The sequence below is a fragment of the Mytilus trossulus genome, chromosome 4 (assembly GCF_036588685.1).
Source record: "Mytilus trossulus isolate FHL-02 chromosome 4, PNRI_Mtr1.1.1.hap1, whole genome shotgun sequence".
NCBI lineage: Eukaryota > Metazoa > Mollusca > Bivalvia > Mytilida > Mytilidae > Mytilus > Mytilus trossulus.
Window position 1 is genome coordinate 94357968 of NC_086376.1, and position 19339 is coordinate 94377306.

Here is a 19339-nt window from a genome sequence, read left to right on the forward strand (position 1 = left end):
AATTATATTCATAAGTACGTATGAGTCAGTGACAACCCTACAACAGATGTATCCATCGGATCGCCATCAATGATGGTGATACATGGCTGTGTACATAATGTATATACAACTCGTCTAAACATCAACCCAACAATGTTAGATCTGTAAATTTGCTTTCGCAAATTTTTGGTTCTTCCCTCGCCGGGATTCGAACCCATGCTACTGTGATATCGTGACACCAAATCGCCTGCACTGCAGCCGTCCCGCTAGACCACACGACCACCTGGGCTCTCAAAAAAAAAGCTTTCGGTGGCCATATGTTACCTTTCCACGTCAGTTTTAATCTAGCGGCGTACTACAGTACATGATATATTAGGCATGAAGATGTTATTGTTACAGATCAGCTAAATTATCTATAGTTAAGGATCCTACAAATTAATGTAAGATACAGTCACAGAAAATAATTATATTCATAAGTACGTATATATATATATATATATATGTCCCTGTAAGTTCTCTGGTATCAAGCTGTAATAAATCTGGAGTATATATAAATTTCCGAGATCTATTGGTTATGTTCTTTAAAAAAATAGTCCAGTGAATATCAGAATATACTTAATTTTTTGTTGAAAGCATGAAATGTGTTACAGTATAAATTAAGGGGTATAGACAAAATTTTGATATGAAGTCAAGAAAAACTTTTCCAAATTTCAAGATGGCCGACATGACTTTATAGAAAATCTTTTAAATTTACCTGAGATGATGTGCGTGGATACAACACAAGTTTGACCTTTTTTCGAATGAGGGCGAAAATAAAAATGGCTGCTCAAAAGTAACCTTTTTAGTCTATTACTAAAACATCAAAGCCAATTATGCATAGTCGTCAGCTATAAATGACAAAATTTATGTAAAATATTTCAAACTAGTAAAATAAGAGCCTAATTTCTGTACAAAATAATGAACGAAAAAGAAATATTTTACACAGCAACAAACGACAAACACTGAAATACTGGCTCCTGACTTTGGACTGGCAAATACAGAATGAGGTGGAGTTAACTCGTTTGAAGGCGCGAACCTCCCCTACCATGGGACAGTGATGTAACAGTACAACATAAGAACTTACTATAAAATTCATCAGATGGATACAAATAGAAATAATTCTAACCAAAAACCCAGAGTGGACGTGGATGGGTACTTATACATCCACACAGCACAAAGATATTAAGTACAGATATGAGACTACTCGTAAAAACTGACAGCTGGTTTAAAATTCTGTATATATGAATGCCCAAAGTCAGGAGTCTGTCAATGAAGGGAAGTCGTTCGTTGCTGTTTATCCTTATTGTTTTTCCTTTTATGTTTTGAACAGTTTGGTATTGTGTTGTTCTGTTTTAGGGAAGGGTTGGACACGTGTTTAACCCCGCCACTTTTTGTATGTGTCTGTCCAAGTCAGGAGTCTGTTAATCAGTAGTTGTCGTCAAGTGTTGCTGTATTTCATAATCTTTTTTCATTTAATGTTTTGTACAGAAATCAGTCCGTTGTTTTTCTCGTTTGAAGTGTATTACATTTGTCATTGCGGTGCCCTTTATAGCTTGCTGTGCGATATAGGTATTGCTTATTGTTGAAGGCCGTACTATGACATATATTTGATCATTTCTACGTCAATAGTTGGATAGCTATCTCATTGGCAATCATACCACATCTTTTTATTTTTTATTTTGTCAAAGATCGTATTAGATATTCTCCCTGGATACCTAATAACTAATATATCAGGGATACTTAGTGCAATGCTGTACACTAAGTAAATTGTTAACAGCAATAGAGTGCAATAAAGTATATTATCCACGTTAAAAAAAAAAAAAGATCGTCTTAGAGTTGTTAGGCAATCGGAAAAAAATTCTAACTCATAAAAAGAGGGTTTAGGATTTTGTTTTGTTCAAAATTTAGTTGACAAAAACTTTTTGGGCGAAATATACCAAGAGGGATTGTCAAACTCATAGATAGAAAATAAACTGACAAAGCCATGGCTAAAAAAGAAAAAGACAAACAGACAAATAATAGTACACAAGACTAAAAATAGAAAACTAAAGACTTAGCAACACAAACCCCACTAAAAACTGGGGACGATCACGAATGCTCCAGAAGGGTAAGCAGATCCTGCTTCACATGTGGCACCCGTCGTGTTGCTTATGAAATTACAAAACCGGTAAATAGTCTGATTTGGTAGTCACAATCGTAAAAAGGGAAGGAGATTGACCTTAGGCAGCAACCATTTGATTTTCGGGGGGGGGGGGGGGGGGGGGGGCTTTGGATTTTTTTCTCCACAAACGTTTTTTTTTCGCCTTCGGCGAAGAACAATATATTTTTTTTTGCGACAAGTCGAACACAATTTTTTTCTTAAAATGTTAGCATTACATATAGTAGCAGCTGAGGGTAAAACAAACATTTTTTTTTCTCAGGGTGAAAAACAAATTATTTTTCCCCAAAAAAATCCATAGCCCCCCCCCCCCCCCCCCCCAAAAAAAAAAATAATCAAATGGTTGCTGCCTTAGACCCCGTTCACACTATCATTTTTTTTTATCGATCTAATTTGAACCGATCTAAATATAACCAGTATGCGTTCACATTATCTTTAATCATAATGATCTCTATCGGTCTAAACTAAACCACTGCGTTCACACTACAATTAGTCCGAGATTACTCTGACGTCCGACGGCTGTTTAGCCAGACAAGCTGAGGCCCCAGCCGTTGGACGTCAGAGTAATCTCGGACTAACTACAATTAAAAACGCAATCGATCTAAGTTAAACCTTTTTACCCGTAAAACTGTAAACATTGTGTATAAATAGAACTGATTTATCAAATTTATGTGTTGATACACTGATACACAAGTTATTGTTTCTCTTGAATCACAAGTTAAAATTTTGATACTTGTGTTATTGCAGTTTTCTGCGGTTCCTGCAAAAACAAAAAATCAACATAAGAAAAGAAGACATAAATTTTGCAAGTCTATGCTACGATGAAGACAATATGTTTTCAGTTTGTTTTAAAGGTCCTTTAACACAGAAATATGGGTTAAACAACAAACCTCTGAGGCCACACCAATTTAATTTCTTGTTCTACGGATTTTTGGACTCCAAAAATTGGGGCGAGCGAGCGATTTGAAAATTTTAATAAAAAAATAATTAATTTGCAAATTTTTGAGGCGAAGCTTAAAAAGTAAAGGCGAGCGATTATAATTTTTTTTTGTAAACCTAAAAAAGTAGGTTTTGACCATATTAAAACTTGATTTATCACTTGTACCTTGACATTTCTTAAATTTATGAAGTATTTTTTCCCTGCTCAACAAGAAATAATTGAATAATTAAATCTGGTCTATGTATGTGTGACTGACAATGAGACAATTCTCCATCCAAGTCATAATCAGGTTCAGAACAACCCCTTAATGTTATGAATATCCCATTTATGAGGGGTCAAAATATTAAAGTTATATTATATTTTTTTTTGTAAAAACACTTTAAGTACAAAAGGGCTTATATTTTCCCAAAGATCTATAATATTTGGTATAAAATGGTCAAAACATGTCCAAGAATTTGTAATATTCCTGGACTTTAACCATGTTAACACATTTACTTTAACAGTTTAATATTATTCAAAATAAGTGAACCCATCCCTCTTTTAGAAAAGTTGTTTAAAATATAATGTATTTCTCCTCTTTTTGAGTAAAAAATTCCAAGTTGCCAAATGTTTTGTATAGTAGCACTGTACAAATCCTTAGTATTTCTATTTTCTTTTCTACAACAGACTGAACAGTAAACATGGTAAAATGACCCCTTCAAGGCCCTTGTCTGAGGGAGGGTTGGTCCCAACCTGATAATAACAAACATAGGTCAAAGTCCGGCCTTTTACACAGTGCTTTGATCAAGACTAACCAGCAAGCTATAAGGGACCACACCTTAGTATTGTACACAATTCGAACAGGAAAACCAACGATCTAAATTATATTTTCAAACGGGAAAATACCAATGAACCACATCAACAAACGATAACTGCTGATCGACAGGTCTCTGAATCAACCAGGACAGGTGCACAAACCCGCAGCGGGTATGACCGTCACCATACATTATAATTGCAGTTGTCAAGGCAAATCCTTCGGAAGTTCTTAGTACTTTATTTTAACAACATAACCAACGAACATTTTTTTTTTATAGGGAATATATTAAGTTAGGGGAAAGAAACCAACGTTTTGTTCTGTACTGGTATTTCTATTTATATCGGAGCTTGGAATATCATGCTGAAACAAATATTCTCGCAGATATTTACAGTGTTGTGGGGTGCTGGTACGTTTAAAATCGTTATATAAAGGCTAGACTGTGATTTAAAAAAACAAATGTTGAGATCTTTATATAATATTTACAAAAAAACGGTGCGGGAAATGGACATGATTTCATTTCCGGATGCGGGAAGCGGGAATATAATAAAAATAAAAAAAATCTGTTTTGGAAAAAATAGGTGCGGGCGGGTCCGTCGAACAAGGAATCAAATTGGTGTGGCCTGAGATACTTTTTGCCGCTATGCATGCGCATATGTTATTTTCGATTTAATCGTACTAGTTAAAACCGACCTCTGCGTTCACATTTAAAGTAAGATCGGTTTACTTTAGATCGATTCAAACTAAACTACCTCTTTTGAAGTTTTAGTTTAGACCGATTGAAGATCGATTCTAAGCGTTCACATTAGCCCTTAAACCGATCTACAGTGAACCGGTCTGGTTTAAATCGATAAAAATGTCCTAGTGTGAACGGGGTCTTACTTGACTGTATGATATTTCATATAAAGAAGATACAATGCATGACATAAGAAGAGACACACTGAATGATATAAAGACACAATGGATGACAAGACACAATGAATGATATAAAGACACAATGAATGATATAAAGACACAATTAATGACATAAAGACACAATGAATGATATAAAGACACAATGGATGACATAAAGACACAATGAATGATATAAAGACACAATGGATGACATAAAGACACAATGGATGACATAAAGACACAATGAATGATATAAAGACACAATGAATGATATAAAGACACAATGAATGATATAAAGACACAATGAATGATATAAAGACACAATGGATGACACAAAGTATCAATGGATGACACAAAGTCTCAATGGATGACATAAAGACACAATGAATGATCTAAAGACACAATGAATGACATAAAGACACAATGAATGATATAAAGACACAATGAATGACATAAAGACACAATGAATGACATAAAGACACAATGAATGATATAAAGACACAATGAATAATATAAAGACACAATGGATGACACAAAGTCTCAATGGATGATATAAAGACACAATGAATGATATAAAGACACAATGAATGATATAAAGACACAATGAATGATATAAAGACACAATGGATGACATAAAGACACAATGAATGATATTTTACAAACTTTCCATAATTGAAAATTGAGGTAATGTCACAAGCCTGTATTTCGTCCATTGTTTTGGTCAGTTATCTTATAAAGCAAAATAGCTAAATTGTTATATATCTAAAGTTAGAAATCAAAAAGAAAACCCTAGATTGATAGGAAATTAAAATAATTTATAAATTAGTATATATGTCCGAAGTACTTTTCTGGATTAACCCCCACAGGAAGGCTCCAACTAAAATTAAAACCAACGACCGTATATATCATAAAAATTATATAAATTGAATATTCGAGGGAACAACCAATGTCAAATTTGCCTGAGGGAGTCGAACTTTATTTTATTTTTTTATAATCTTAATCCATTTTCAGGTAATTAATTACCAAAATGTGTTTATATCTCTTGCCATGCCTATTGGTTACAAATATTTACTTTGATCTTACTAGGAAGTAAGAAAAATGGAAAAAAAAGGATGACCGATTCACGTTTTTGGAGTACCCAATCCGTTTTATTACATAAAGAATGTCAAACCAGTATATAAACTGGAATTGATCTTTACAATATTCATGACAATCAGGAGTCTCACTCGGACAGGTAAGGAGATAAACTATATGATAGTGAAATAAAGTTACGCTATTCTGAAAATATTAAATTTTTTCTTCAAATTCAAAAAAGTGAATAATTCACATTATATGTTTTACAATTTTTGTATACCTTTTTTTTAATTAAATTGAAAATATCGTATAATTCACATTGTATGTCATAAAAAAACCTTGTTTTTTCCTAATTGATTTTGTTTTGTCTCAGAAACAGAATGAAAAAATTATGAAAATTCTGCAACCTTGTGTTGGAAATTATAAGGTCAAGATATTTAAAAAAAACATTTCAATTTCCAGATATGCATTGCTAAATCCCGAATATTATACAAACGCGCATACGAATGAAGAGCTAATTTCCTAATGCTTGTAGAACAAGACTTTGATTAGCTGTTTTGTTCGTATGAACGTTTGATCAGTCATCATAGTTAAGATTGACATCTGCAAACAATACAAATAATGAATACTTTATTTACAAGAAGCATAATACATGATATGGCAAACGAAAATATACAACATAAAGGCGGTGTTAAACCTGTGTAACATTACACGACAGGTTGTCAATCTTAGGCCGTGTTCACATTGACCTAAACTCGGTGTTGTGTTATAGTGTAACTCACACATAAACTAAACATAATTACGTTCCCATTGATAAAACTCAATGTTTACATGTAGTTTAAATCATGTTTTGTCTACATGCAGTCGATAGTCGATGTAGGCCTTGTGTAGGTTCAGTGTACACAAAACTAGACATTTCGAACTGTAATTTTTCCATTTATATGTAAAAAAGAAACGATTTTATATAAAATTGATACTTATAACACTTATTAATTAAGTTCTATACAGAAATATTTGTCTAAACTTGATAATATTTATTTGTTATCAAAACACTTCACGTAGCCTGATTAACCCCTTATTAAAACTCATCCATCATCATTGCCGAACACATAATTCCTTAGAAAAGGTCTACTCGAATCGACTGGACGTACACACTGACAGAAATATTTGCCACTGGTCTTTACTCAAACAACGATTCACTCATAAATGCATTACTGAAAAAGAGTGAGGTTAATTGTTTGTTTTTGTAAATCTCATATCCGTTAAAATACAATTAGAAATTAAAAAAAATATCACCCTCTCCTTTTGCCAAAAAAAAACAACTTGTAGAAACAATACCATTTGAAACAAACAGAAAAGATAGAAATGTAGTGATCCTTAACATCGCAATTCTTTTTCTTTGTTTATAAGCACGCTGATGCAGCCTTCATTTTTAATGCGTAGTCGAGGCATCTTTAAACTACTGCAAATCATCCAAAATGACTTTCTTAAAGGAGCAACCACTTTACTTTAAAAAAAAAAAGGGGGAGGGGTCTGAGTCCGAATTTTTTCTTGCGCGAAAGTTAATATTCAATTTTTTTCGATGGTACTAATTCAATATTTAACACTTTAATGTATGGGTAAACTTTGGATTCAGACTATTTTATCATTCTAATCATCTGTATGACTTGATTTTTTTTCAATCAAATTGTGGAAAAATCCATTCCCCCCCCATTTTTTTAAAAGTCAAATGGTCGTTCCCTTACTGCTAGAAAAGTTGTTCGAAAATTTGAGTTCGGTTCTACGTAATGAACATTTAAATGACATATAGTTTACAAGTGTGAACACATCGTATGTACAGGTAACTAAACAAGGTGTATAGATGTGGTGTGGACAAATCTTATGTGAAACTAGTGTAATTAAAAACCAAATGTAAACATGTTTACTGTACACGGCGTTTGGTGTGAACACGGCCTTAATTACAATACTTGAGCAAACATTTGTACAAACAAACCAAGGATTTGTATAGTTATAAAAATCCTTGAACAAACCAAGCAAGCCAAACAAAGTCTTAATATACAGGCATTAGGAAAGGGAACAACCATTTAACATAGAGGGGGTAGGTTTTTTTATCCATTCTATAAAAAAAATCGTACCACGCAAGAATGAACGTATATTTTTTTCAAGAATTTTAATGATATTGTTGGAAAAATAACCAAAGGTTTTTTTTTACGTTAAAAGTTCTTTTTCTCGTTCGAATTTCTTGGATGTTTTCATGATGGGGCCTTTCATAGCTTGAGCTTACTGTGTGGTATGGGTTTTGCTCATTATTGCAGGTCGTACGGTGACCTTAAATTGCTCAATTATGTGTCATTTGGTCTCTGGTTGGTAGTTGTCTTTAAGTCTTATTGTCAATCATATAGCATCTTGTTATATTTGTGTTGTTTCACAAACGGATAGTAGTCCCAATGAACCAAATAAGGAGTCGACATTATATTATTACGGTGGGTGACTTACTTCTTAACATACATTGTATAAGTGAATTTTATTAGAAACAAAATTCAATAAAGAAATCCGGCTACAATTTGGTAAGCTAGACGCGAGTTCCGTCTATAAATGACTCTCCAGAGACCCTCAAATCAGTTAAGAAGTTGAAGCACATTAAAATCAGAAAATTTCGAAAATCAACTGCGCAGTTTTTTTTCTTCAGATTTTCATGCGTATTAGATATAATGGTGGATGCTTTGTCTTCCTCGTGAATATAATCCTACCTTGAGCATCATTTTCCTCGTAAACGAACAGCCTCCTGTTCAGGTTTGAAAGATAAAAAAGAAAATCTGTGTAGTTATAAAGTATTTACTAAATTCCGATTAAGTATATTATGGTCTTTTCAAATTAATTGACATGTTTGTCTTCACATTGTATTTAACGAACAGGATGAAGATTGCCATCATCATTATTCTATGTTCGTGTGTGGTAGCACTGACCAGTGCCGGCGGATATGGCTATGGCTATGGCGGCGGCAACTATGGTGGTAATAGCGGGTACGGAGGGTATGGCGGATACAGCGGTTATGGCAAGGGATATGGTGGATACAGCGGTTATGGCAAGGGGTATGGACAAGGCTATGGAGGTTCTGCAGTTTATCAGGCATATCCTTATCCACTCCCAGAGTTTCCAGTTCCTGTATCTGGTTCGATTGGAGGTGGTGGAGGTGGCCTCGGTGGCTTCGGTGGAGGAGGTGGAATTGGTGGTTTTGGTGGAGGAGGGGGAGGGGGTGGCTATGGTGGCTATGGCAACAACTTTATTTGGTGGAGTAAGTGGATCATAGTTATTCTAACAAAAATTGTATTGACCAGTTGCTGTTTATCGAACGTTTACATAAACTAGTATATTTACTAAATTAACGTTGGAACTTTCTTCTCAAAATAGCATTTATTTCTCATCTTGGATGAATGATATCGGAGAGCTTTTTCTTTTGTAATTTGAAGGGATCTTCATTCCAACCAAGAAATTTGGACCTGCGAACCCTTGTTTAACTCCCAGCTTTATCGATCTCATCAAAGGAAATTTGAATAAAAAAAAATCCCTTTAAAAATGTGCATCACTATGTCTGTATGGAGTCTCTCAAAATTACTCTATAAATGTAATATTTCCAAATGATCTTGATGTTTATTTTCGTCAATTTAAATTTTCAAAATGCAAGAAAAAAAAACACATGGACACGTGCTTCCAATGGCAAGTTTATGTCAACTATTTGAAACCTAAATATAATTCATATTATTTTACAAATAACCAGCTCCAAAACTCTACAAATATTTAATTCAAAGCAGCAAATTCTAGAAACTTCAGGTATAAGACTGAAGTTTAATTGTCTTAATTAAGTTATTTTATTTTAACCTAAAATCTGCTTCACAAAAGAACACGAACAAGTTAACTGAACAACGACTGTTCATAGAATACTGATGTATTATCTCAACTCACCCCCCATAAAACAAAATTAAGAGACCCCCTCCTATCACCAAAAAACAAAAACAGAATAAGCACAAACATACAAACAAGACCGTGTGATCTCTGTCTACAATTTTTAATAGTTAATTCAGAAAAAAGATGAAAAATTTGGAAAAAGTAATTAAAATTAAAAATTGGCAGATGTAGATTTTTATTTTAAATATTTAAGATTTTCTTCATTTTCAGTAATTGGCGCTGCAGCCCTTTGGGCACTACTCCGCAATAACAATGATGACAATAATAATAATGGCAAATAGTTATAAATACCTAGGCTATGGAACTTGCTAGTTTGTATATAGGTAAGTCATAAGTAAGTCATAAGTACATATAGATTATATGATTTGACCACAAATTAACCTGCTTACATGAACATATAAAAAAACACAGAATGTTCCTTAGATGGAGAGCGTATGCAATAACTCATTTGTGAAATTATACAATTATTGGAAATAAAATAAACCGTAGACATTTTTCTTGTCAATATGTAAAGAGAAAAATTGACCGTTGATTTTTTTCTTGCAATTTCGATATAACAATCGTACAAACTTGATTTTATGACATGGGGGTTCATGTGCTCATTTGTGTAGCTAGAAATAGAACATCACAGTTCAATCTGCTCATTTTTGTAGCTAAAAATAGAACATCACAGTTCAATCTGCTCATTTTTGTAGCTAAAAATAGAACATCACAGTTCAATCTGCTCATTTTTGTAGCTAAAAATAGAACATCACAGTTCAATCTGCTCATTTTTGTAGCTAAAAGTTCAATCTGCTCATTTTTGTAGCTAAAAATAGAACATCACAGTTCAATCTGCTCATTTTTGTAGCTAAAAATAGAACATCACAGTTCAATCTGCTCATTTTTGTAGCTAAAAATAGAACATTAGAGTTCCATGAGCTCATTTTTGTAGCTTAAAATAGAACATCAGAGTTCCATGAACTCATTTATAAATGTAGCTAGAAATAGAGAAGCAAGGCTCAATGTTCTCATTTATGGAGCAAAGTACTAAGTGCACATTTTTTAACTAGAAATAACGTCAAGCTACATTGCTTTTGAATTTATAAGTGAAATAAATAAAGTAGCTTTCAGTAGTATACTTTCAAAGTTTTTTTTAAAGCTCTTTTAGAAATAATGTGATGGACTACACATGCGTTGTTTTGTATAAGAGCTTTAAAATGTTCCCATTTTTTTTATCAAAATATTTAGTTCGTCTAAAAAATGCGAACAAGTGATAGTAGAATTGCATGAAATTGCAAACACTCCTGCGTACCCTATTCCAATGACTCGGTGCTTTTCTTTAACATATATATTGGAACAATTACATAAAAAACATGTTATCATATGGTCTTATCCGGTTAGAAAAAAACATTTGATAACAAATGATATTAGTATTGCTACCTGGGAGTATGTGTATCTTATGGTTTTCAGTTGGTTTATTTTTTGTGTCAATGCATATAATAATTTGTTTTCTTTTTATTGCAGATATCTGTCAATACGCTGTGATGCTACTGGACGTCAATACCAAATATCTTGATATATTTTTTTAAATTATAATAAACGGATGCATATGTAAATACTTTTTCTTGTTTTGTTCTTGTGCAAATAGTACAGATACTAGTTTATACTTTCCAATCCATGTTTTGTTTCTTATGTTCATTGTGTTGGTGATATTTTAATTCCTTCAGCTGAACTTCTCTTAAAATCCACATAACCGTTGTCATAGTAGTTAGATTTAAGTGCAGTAAACTCAAATGATTTATGTTGCTGAGAGCTTTCCGTTTTAGCTCACCTTGCATAAAAGGCCAAGTGACCTTTTCTCATCACTTGTCGGGTGTCGGCTGTCGTCTGTTGTCGTCTGTTAACTTTTACAGAAATCTTCTTTGAATCATCTTGGCATAATTAAAGCAAACTTTGCCACAACAATCATTAGGGTATCTAGTGTAAAGAAATGTGGATAAATACAAAACATATCTCTGAAACAAAAGCATACACGAGGTAAACTGTTTATCATGTTGAGGTCTTGACATTTTTTTAGAAAATACAGATAACCTGTTGTTGGGTTGTTACCCCTTAATTGGTCACTGTGAGGAAATATTATAGATCGAAAAATACTGTTCAGCATAGAAGAATTTACAAATAAGTTAACATGCATGACCAAGGATTGTCAATTGTACCCTTAAAGTTATTGCCCTTTAAAGTCAATTTGTGTAATCTTTTGCAAAATTCTGTTCCTTTGAATCTACTGAGACACATTTGACCAAACTTAGCAGTAATCATTATCAGGGAATATTATAGTTTAAAAAAATAGAACGTAGTTTTTGGCTTATATCTATGAAATAAAGCATTCAGAACAAATCTGAAATGCAGTTTTTTATTATTATTCTAAAATTATTATAGATAGAGATAAACTGTAAACAGCAATAATGCTCAGGGAATTACAATCTACAAATAAGTCTCGATGACCAAAAGTATTAATTGACCCTTTAAGGAGTAATTGGCCTTGAAAGAATTTTTTTTCATAAATGTTTGTAATTTAAAAAAAAACAATCTCTACTTAATCTACTAGACCAAATAGAATTAAACTTGACCATAATTTTCAATATGGTATTTTGATTGAAAAATGTATCCGATGACCAAGACATTCATTCAACATGGTCGCCATTGCTATAAATAGTACAAAGGGGTTTACTATAGAAGTCTAATGCAAAATTGCTAAAGAAATCAATTTCAGATGGTCACAATTTCAAAACTGATTAAATATGGGGTCTTCAGTAATTAATGAAAAAAACTACACTGGGATGACCTGCTTTAATTTTAACTACTGGGCTAAATAAAATCAAACTTGGTCTCAGTCACTTTTAGGGTATCTAGTAATATTTTTATGATGTTCAAATTATTTTACATGATTTCCCCAAAACACACTGGATGCAGGTGAGTAACATTCATTATAAACCTGGAATCGTTAAATAATTGATAGTACGGAGCCAGGCGATCAAATGATTTATCTGTGTTAACCGCAAACTTAGATATTTCTAAATGACGTAGGCTGTACAAGAAAAAAGAAACCATTTCCCGCCATTGAAGTTAAATGGTTGCTCCCTTACAACAGAGACTGCTAATCAAGTTAAATGGTTGCTCCCTTACAACAGAGACTGCTAATCAATGCTTCGCATAAAAATAGTAATGTGCGATATGAACTGGTACAGCTCTAATTCAAAGATGGCAACATATAAGATGTTACATTGATTTATGAGTTTTGAACAGCGGTATACTACTGTTGCCTTTATTTACAACAATGACTGCGTAGTAAGACATTCCCAATAAACAGCACTGACCGATGTAGTTCGAATTTTGCGTAGTTATATTTCTTATTACTACACATTCTGTTTCTATTTCTTTACCTTTGTTAACTCCATTTTTGTTTGTAATTTTACCAGTTCAAATTCCATGGTTCTATTCATTTGGGAGGGATGAACAAGTACGCAGTCATGTTCAATTATTTAACCTTTGCCAAAAGTTATTATTATTGTTTTAATCATTATCAAACTGCTATTAATTTTGGATGTTTAAATACGCAGCCTCTATTGTAATTACTATACTATTTTCTTATTAGAAATATTATACCAGCATAGATCGATCAGTGCTGTTTATAAGAATCGATTTCCAAGCTATCGATGTTGTAGCATAAGTTAACTGTCGTCATCTGTGAAGTTTTAGAGTTCATATCACACATTATTATTTTTATTTGAAGCAGTCTCGGTTGTAAATAGCTATAAGTCTTTTTTTTAATTAGAATTGTATAAGCCTGGTACCTATGATAAATGTTGTTATTGGTGTTGTTTTGTACACTTTTTATTAGATTATATATACTTACGATAGATAGTTGAGCTGATCTATAAAATTCCATCTTCATGCCTTATATATCATGTGCTGTGTTACGACGCTAGATAAAAACTGACGGAGGAAAGGTAACACCCGGCCAGCAAAAGCTTTATTTTTGTAGAGCCTCTGTGGTCCAGCGCGTCGGTCACAGTGCAAGGCGATTTGGTACAACGATATTTCAGTAGCTTGAGTTCGAATTCCGTCCAGGGAGGAACAAACAAATTTGCTTCCGCTCATTGGTGGGCTGTTATTTATACGAATTATATACATCCCTGAAATCTGGACATTGGATTACGTATCACATAATTAATTTTGTTTGTATGGTGATTGCTTAGTCCGCATGCTGTAAATAAGTTAGTGATTTAAGTTGATGAACATAGACTGTAAGCCACTTGTTAAGAGTTCGTTGTGTGTTAGGGTGCAAATGATATATAAAAAAAGAAGATGTGGTACGATTGCCAATGAAACAAATCTCCACAAGAGACCAAAATGACACAGAAATTAACAACTATAGGTCACCGTACGGCCTTCAACAATGAGTAAAGCCTATACCGCATAACAATAATAAATGCACACGCTTTAGAAGTGAAGCTCCTGCATGAGGAGGAAGATACCGACTAGGTAACAGGTACAGTTATCTATGAGAATTATATCATGGTATTATTTACAAAACGAAAGAAGCACGTCATATTATAATTAGTCTTTTTCCTTATTCGAACTTTGAGTCTGCCAGTTTTTAGGTTTATAAAGACCTATTATATTTGTTCTGATTATTATTCTTTCTTCCTCCTTCCGACAGAAATCGTTCTTTTGCAAGCTGTCTCTAACTGCAGTCGTTTTATCCAGAAATTAAAGTGTGAAATAAAAAAGAAAACCATAGTATCTTTCAAAAAACCAAACCAACGTATAGATAGGAAATGAAAATAATAGTTTATAAATGTATGTGTCTGAACACGTACTTTTCTGCATTTAATACCTTCACAGAAACGTCCAAACTAAAATAGGAACCAAAGGCCGTATATCAAATATGAATACGAGAGAACAACCAATTGTAGCTAAATACAACTTTTTCTGAATGAGTTGGAACTGTAGTTTAAAAAAAATGGGTAATTAATTGATAAAGTGTGTTATGTTGTATCTCTGTAGTCAGTAACGAAGTACTAACTACTGAGGCGATGATCACCTCAGGTACCAGGGCTTGAGTATCAGTAACTCAATATAGTGGGGCTAGAAAACAAGTGACGGATAGACATACATTTAGGGTACAAGAAATGAAGGTATTTAAAAAATAAAAACCTATGGAACAACCTACTGTAAAATCCATCTTCGAAAATTCTCTATGCTTTTGAGTTATAACCTAAAGCTGTCATGTTACACGTTTTATTGGTCAGGGTTAGAATGTTAGTTTAATAGGAAGTAAGAGAACAGAGAATGAAGGGATGATCAATTCACGACGAATCCTTTGACGAGTACCCAATCCGTTTTATTACATAAAGCATGTCAAATTTCGAACCAGTATATAAACTGGAATTGATCTTTACAATATTCATGACAATCAGGAGTCTCACTCGGACAGGTAAGGAGATCAGCTATATGATAGTGAACTAAAGTTACGATACACAATTCTGGTATTTTTAATTTTTTCATTAAATGGAAAATAGCGTATAATTCACATTGTAAGTTTAAAAAAAACCAACTTTATTTTCGAATTGATTTTTTGTACTCACAAACAGAAGGAATACCATGTTGAGGTAGCATCTTAAAAATTCTGCAATCCTTAGTTGAAATTTATAAGGTCAAGATGCTTAAAAAAAGAAGATTTAACATAGAATCAAAATATATTTCAATTTCAAGATATGCGCCGCTATTGTATATTTGTCATTCTTTTTATACTTAGTTAAATTCCTTACTTCAATTCGAAAATAAAGTTTTTTTAAGACTTACAAAATGAATTACGCTATTTTCAATTATAAATTTCAACTAAAGATTGCAGAGATTTCATGATTTTTTAAGGTTTTGTTATATCAAAATGGTATTTTTTCTGTTTCTGAGACAAAATAATTCAATTCGAAATTTATTCTCTCAGATAATAAAATCAAGCTTAAATTGATATTTCTGATGTTAATTTGAAATCATGCCCACAGGAACCTGTTTCTCGGGAAATGAAAATCCTTCCCCTGCAATCTCTTTCTCGTTATTTGAAAAACCTACTGTTTTGAAAGACAAAAAATATTTTTTTTGTAATATAAAGTACCTATAAATTCAGAATAAGAATATTATGATCCTTTCAAATGAATTGACATTTATTTCTTCAACGTTTATATATGGTGAACAGGATGAAGATTGCCATCACCATTATTCTATGTTCGTGTGTGGTAGCACTGACCAGTGCCGCCGGATATGGTTATGGAGGCGGCAACTATGGTGGCAATAGTGGGTACGGAGGGTATGGTGGTAATAGCGGATACGGAGGGTATGGCGGATACAGTGGTTATGGCAAGGGTTATGGTGGATACAGTGGTTATGGCAAGGGGTATGGACAAGGCTATGGAGGTTCTGCAGTTTATCAGGCATATCCTTATCCACTCCCAGAGTTTCCAGTTCCTGTATCTGGTTCTATTGGAGGTGGAGGAGGTGGAGGAGGTGGCCTCGGTGGCTTCGGTGGAGGAGGAGGAGGAGGAGGTGGAATCTTTGGCTTTGGTGGCGGAGGAGGTGGTTATGGTGGCCAAGCCAGCAATCCTATTTGGTGGTGTAAGTGGATCATATTTTATTCTAAATAAGGATATTGTTTTAAAAAGTTTATATTGACCGGTTGCTGTCTGACGAATGTTTACCTTAACTTACTTCACGTTGAAAACGTGTTCTCAAAAAAAGCCTTTAAAATATTACTCATATGGCATGAATGATATCTGAGAGCTTGCTTCTTTTGTAATTTGAATGGATCTCCATTTAAAGCAAAAACCTGCTAACCTTTTGTATGATTCCGAGCGTTATTGATCTCATCAAAGGACATTTTAATAAATAAAAAAAAATCAATATCAAAATATTTATGTTATTTACATTTAGTTCAGCCTTGCAATTGCACTACCCTATAAAAATGTGCATCACTATGTGTATTAGGGAGACTCTCCATATTACTTTTAAAATGCAACTGTTCCACATGAATTTGATGTTAATTTTCGTCAATTTGAGTTTCAAAAATGCAAGAAAGAAAAAAACACCCATATAAACCCTATTAAGAAACACATTGACACGTGCTTCCAATGACAAGTAAAGGTCCGCCATTTTGAATCAAAATAGAATTGAGATTATTCTACTAAATAACCAGCTCCACAACTTCTAGTTCAAAGTATTAAATTCAAGAAACTTCAGGTATAAGTTTAATGGTCGTAATTAATTCAAAAGTAGGTCAAAACGTTTTGAACATAATTCGTCTTAATTTTAACACCAAATTAAAAATAATATTTTACAATGCGGTAAATCTGCTTCACATAAGAACACGAACAAGTTGACATGAACATCGACAGTTTATAGAATACTGATGTATTACCCCAACTCACCCCCTTAAAACAAAATTAACAGACCCCCTCCTATCCCCAAAACAACCCCAACTCGACCCCTTAAAACAAAATTAACAGACCCCCTCCTATCCCCAAAACACCAAACCAGAATAAACACAAACATACAAACATACAAACAAGACAGTGTGATCTCTGTACAATATTTAATAATTTTTCAGAAAAAAAAGATGAAAAATTTAGAAAAAAGTAATTTTAAAAAATTGACAGATGTAGATTTGTATTTTAAATATTTAAGAATTCTTTTTTTACATATTTTCAGTAATTGGCGCTGCAGCCCTTTGGGCACTACTCCGCAATAACAATGATGACAATACTGGTTAATTCTGATAACAAATGTTATAAATACCTAAGCTATGGAACTGGCTAGTTTGTATATAGGTAAGTCATTAGTACTGACATATAGGTTCTTCTCTTGAACTAAATTTTAATGTGCGTTTTGTTATGCGTTTACTTTTCTACATTAGCTAGAGGTATAAACTATATTGTATTGTATTATATAGGGGGAGGGTTGAGATCTCATAAACATGTTATCCCCGCTGCATTTTTGCGCCTGTACCAAGTCAGGAGCATCTGGCCTTTGTTATTCTTGTATTATTTTTAACTTTAGTTTCTTGTGTATAATTTGGAGTTTAGTATGGCGTTCATCATCACTGAACTAGTATTATTAGTTACATAGTGTGCTAGTGACCTAATACGGTATATATGGGGTCAGTAAATTCCATATGGGGTGTGCTCATTGTTGTAGCTAGAAATAAAAAAAACAAAGTACCAAGTGCTAAAATTTTAACTGCAATGTAGAAATAAAGAATTCAAGCTACATTTCTTTTGAACTAATAAGTGAAATAAGTAAAGAAGCTTTCAGTAGTATACTTTTAAAGATGTCTTTAAAGCTCTTTAAGAAATAATGTGATGGACTACACATGTGTCGCTTTGTATACTAGTAACAGCTTTAAATAATACAGATTTCACTGTCAGTATGAAAAGAAATCGCCAGTACAAAGAAATCACCAGTACAAAGAGTCAATTGCTCTTATCTAGAATTACAACTGTCAGGGCTTCCATATTTGATATTATCAACTTGCTTTAAGGAATGTAGAACTGTTTATTTGAAATGTTACACGTTTCTTTGATCAAAAAGTGAATATTAACAAAATATTTAATTCCTCTAGATATTGCGAAGGAGTGATAGTAGAATTGCAGGAAATAGCAAACACTCATGTGTACGCTATTCCATGACTCGTTGCCTTTCTTTAACATATATGTTGGAACAATTACATAAAACTGTGTTATCATATTCAAATACATAAATAAAGCCGTTAGTTTTCTCGTTTGAATTGTTTTACATTGTCATTTCGGGGCCTTTTATAGCTGACTATGCGGTATGGGTTTTGCTCATTGTTGAAGGTGACTTACAGTTGTTGATTTCTGTGTCATGTTGGTCTCTTGTGGAGAGATTGATAATCATACCACATCTTCTTTTTTTTATATCAACAAATTATTTATTAACAATAGAAGAACTAATATTACTACCTCGTAGTATGTGTATCATTTGGTTGTTAGGTTTTTGTTTTTGTCAATGCATATAATTTGTTTTCTTTTTATTGCAGATATCTGTCAATACGCTGTGATGTTACTGGTCGTCAATACCAAATCTCTTGATGTTTTTTATTTCATATTATAATAAATGGATGCATATGTAGATACTATCTTTTGTTTTGTTCTTGTGCAAATAGTACAGATACTAGTTTTTACTTTCCAATCCATGTTTTGTTTCCAGGGCTTATTGTGTTGGCGATTTTTAATTCCTTTAGACGAATTTCTCTTACTATTCACATAATCATTATCACAGTAGTTAGATTTTTTAGTGCAGAAATGATTAATGTCGCTTAATTAGAGCTTTCCTTTTTCAATATGCACCAAGAATAGTTACGGAATTGATAGTACCGAGTCTGGCGATCACATAATTTATCCGTGTTAATAGTTTCTCTCTTTTGACCTTTGAGTTTAAC

The 19339-nt window shown here is 33.0% G+C and overlaps 1 protein-coding gene across 2 annotated transcripts; it reads left to right on the top strand.

The window, feature by feature from the left end:
• The first annotated feature begins 5888 nt into the window (after nucleotides 1-5888).
• Nucleotides 5889-19031, top strand: LOC134716378 (keratin-associated protein 19-2-like). 2 transcript variants are annotated; one of them, XR_010106872.1, is made up of 5 exons: nucleotides 5889-6037; nucleotides 8793-9097; nucleotides 16423-16500; nucleotides 17590-17708; nucleotides 18938-19031. XR_010106872.1 is itself a non-coding variant. In XM_063579348.1 (4 exons), exons 2-3 carry the CDS (start codon nucleotides 8794-8796, stop codon nucleotides 10122-10124), a joined length of 450 nt encoding a protein of 149 aa, XP_063435418.1. In that variant the 5' UTR covers nucleotides 5889-6037; nucleotide 8793; the 3' UTR covers nucleotides 10125-10166; nucleotides 11350-11441. The 2 variants fall into 2 exon arrangements, 1 of the variants encoding a protein (XP_063435418.1); XM_063579348.1 differs by lacking the exons at nucleotides 16423-16500; nucleotides 17590-17708; nucleotides 18938-19031 and adding exons at nucleotides 10054-10166; nucleotides 11350-11441 and having other exon boundaries at nucleotides 8793-9172.
• The last annotated feature ends 308 nt before the right edge of the window (nucleotides 19032-19339 follow it).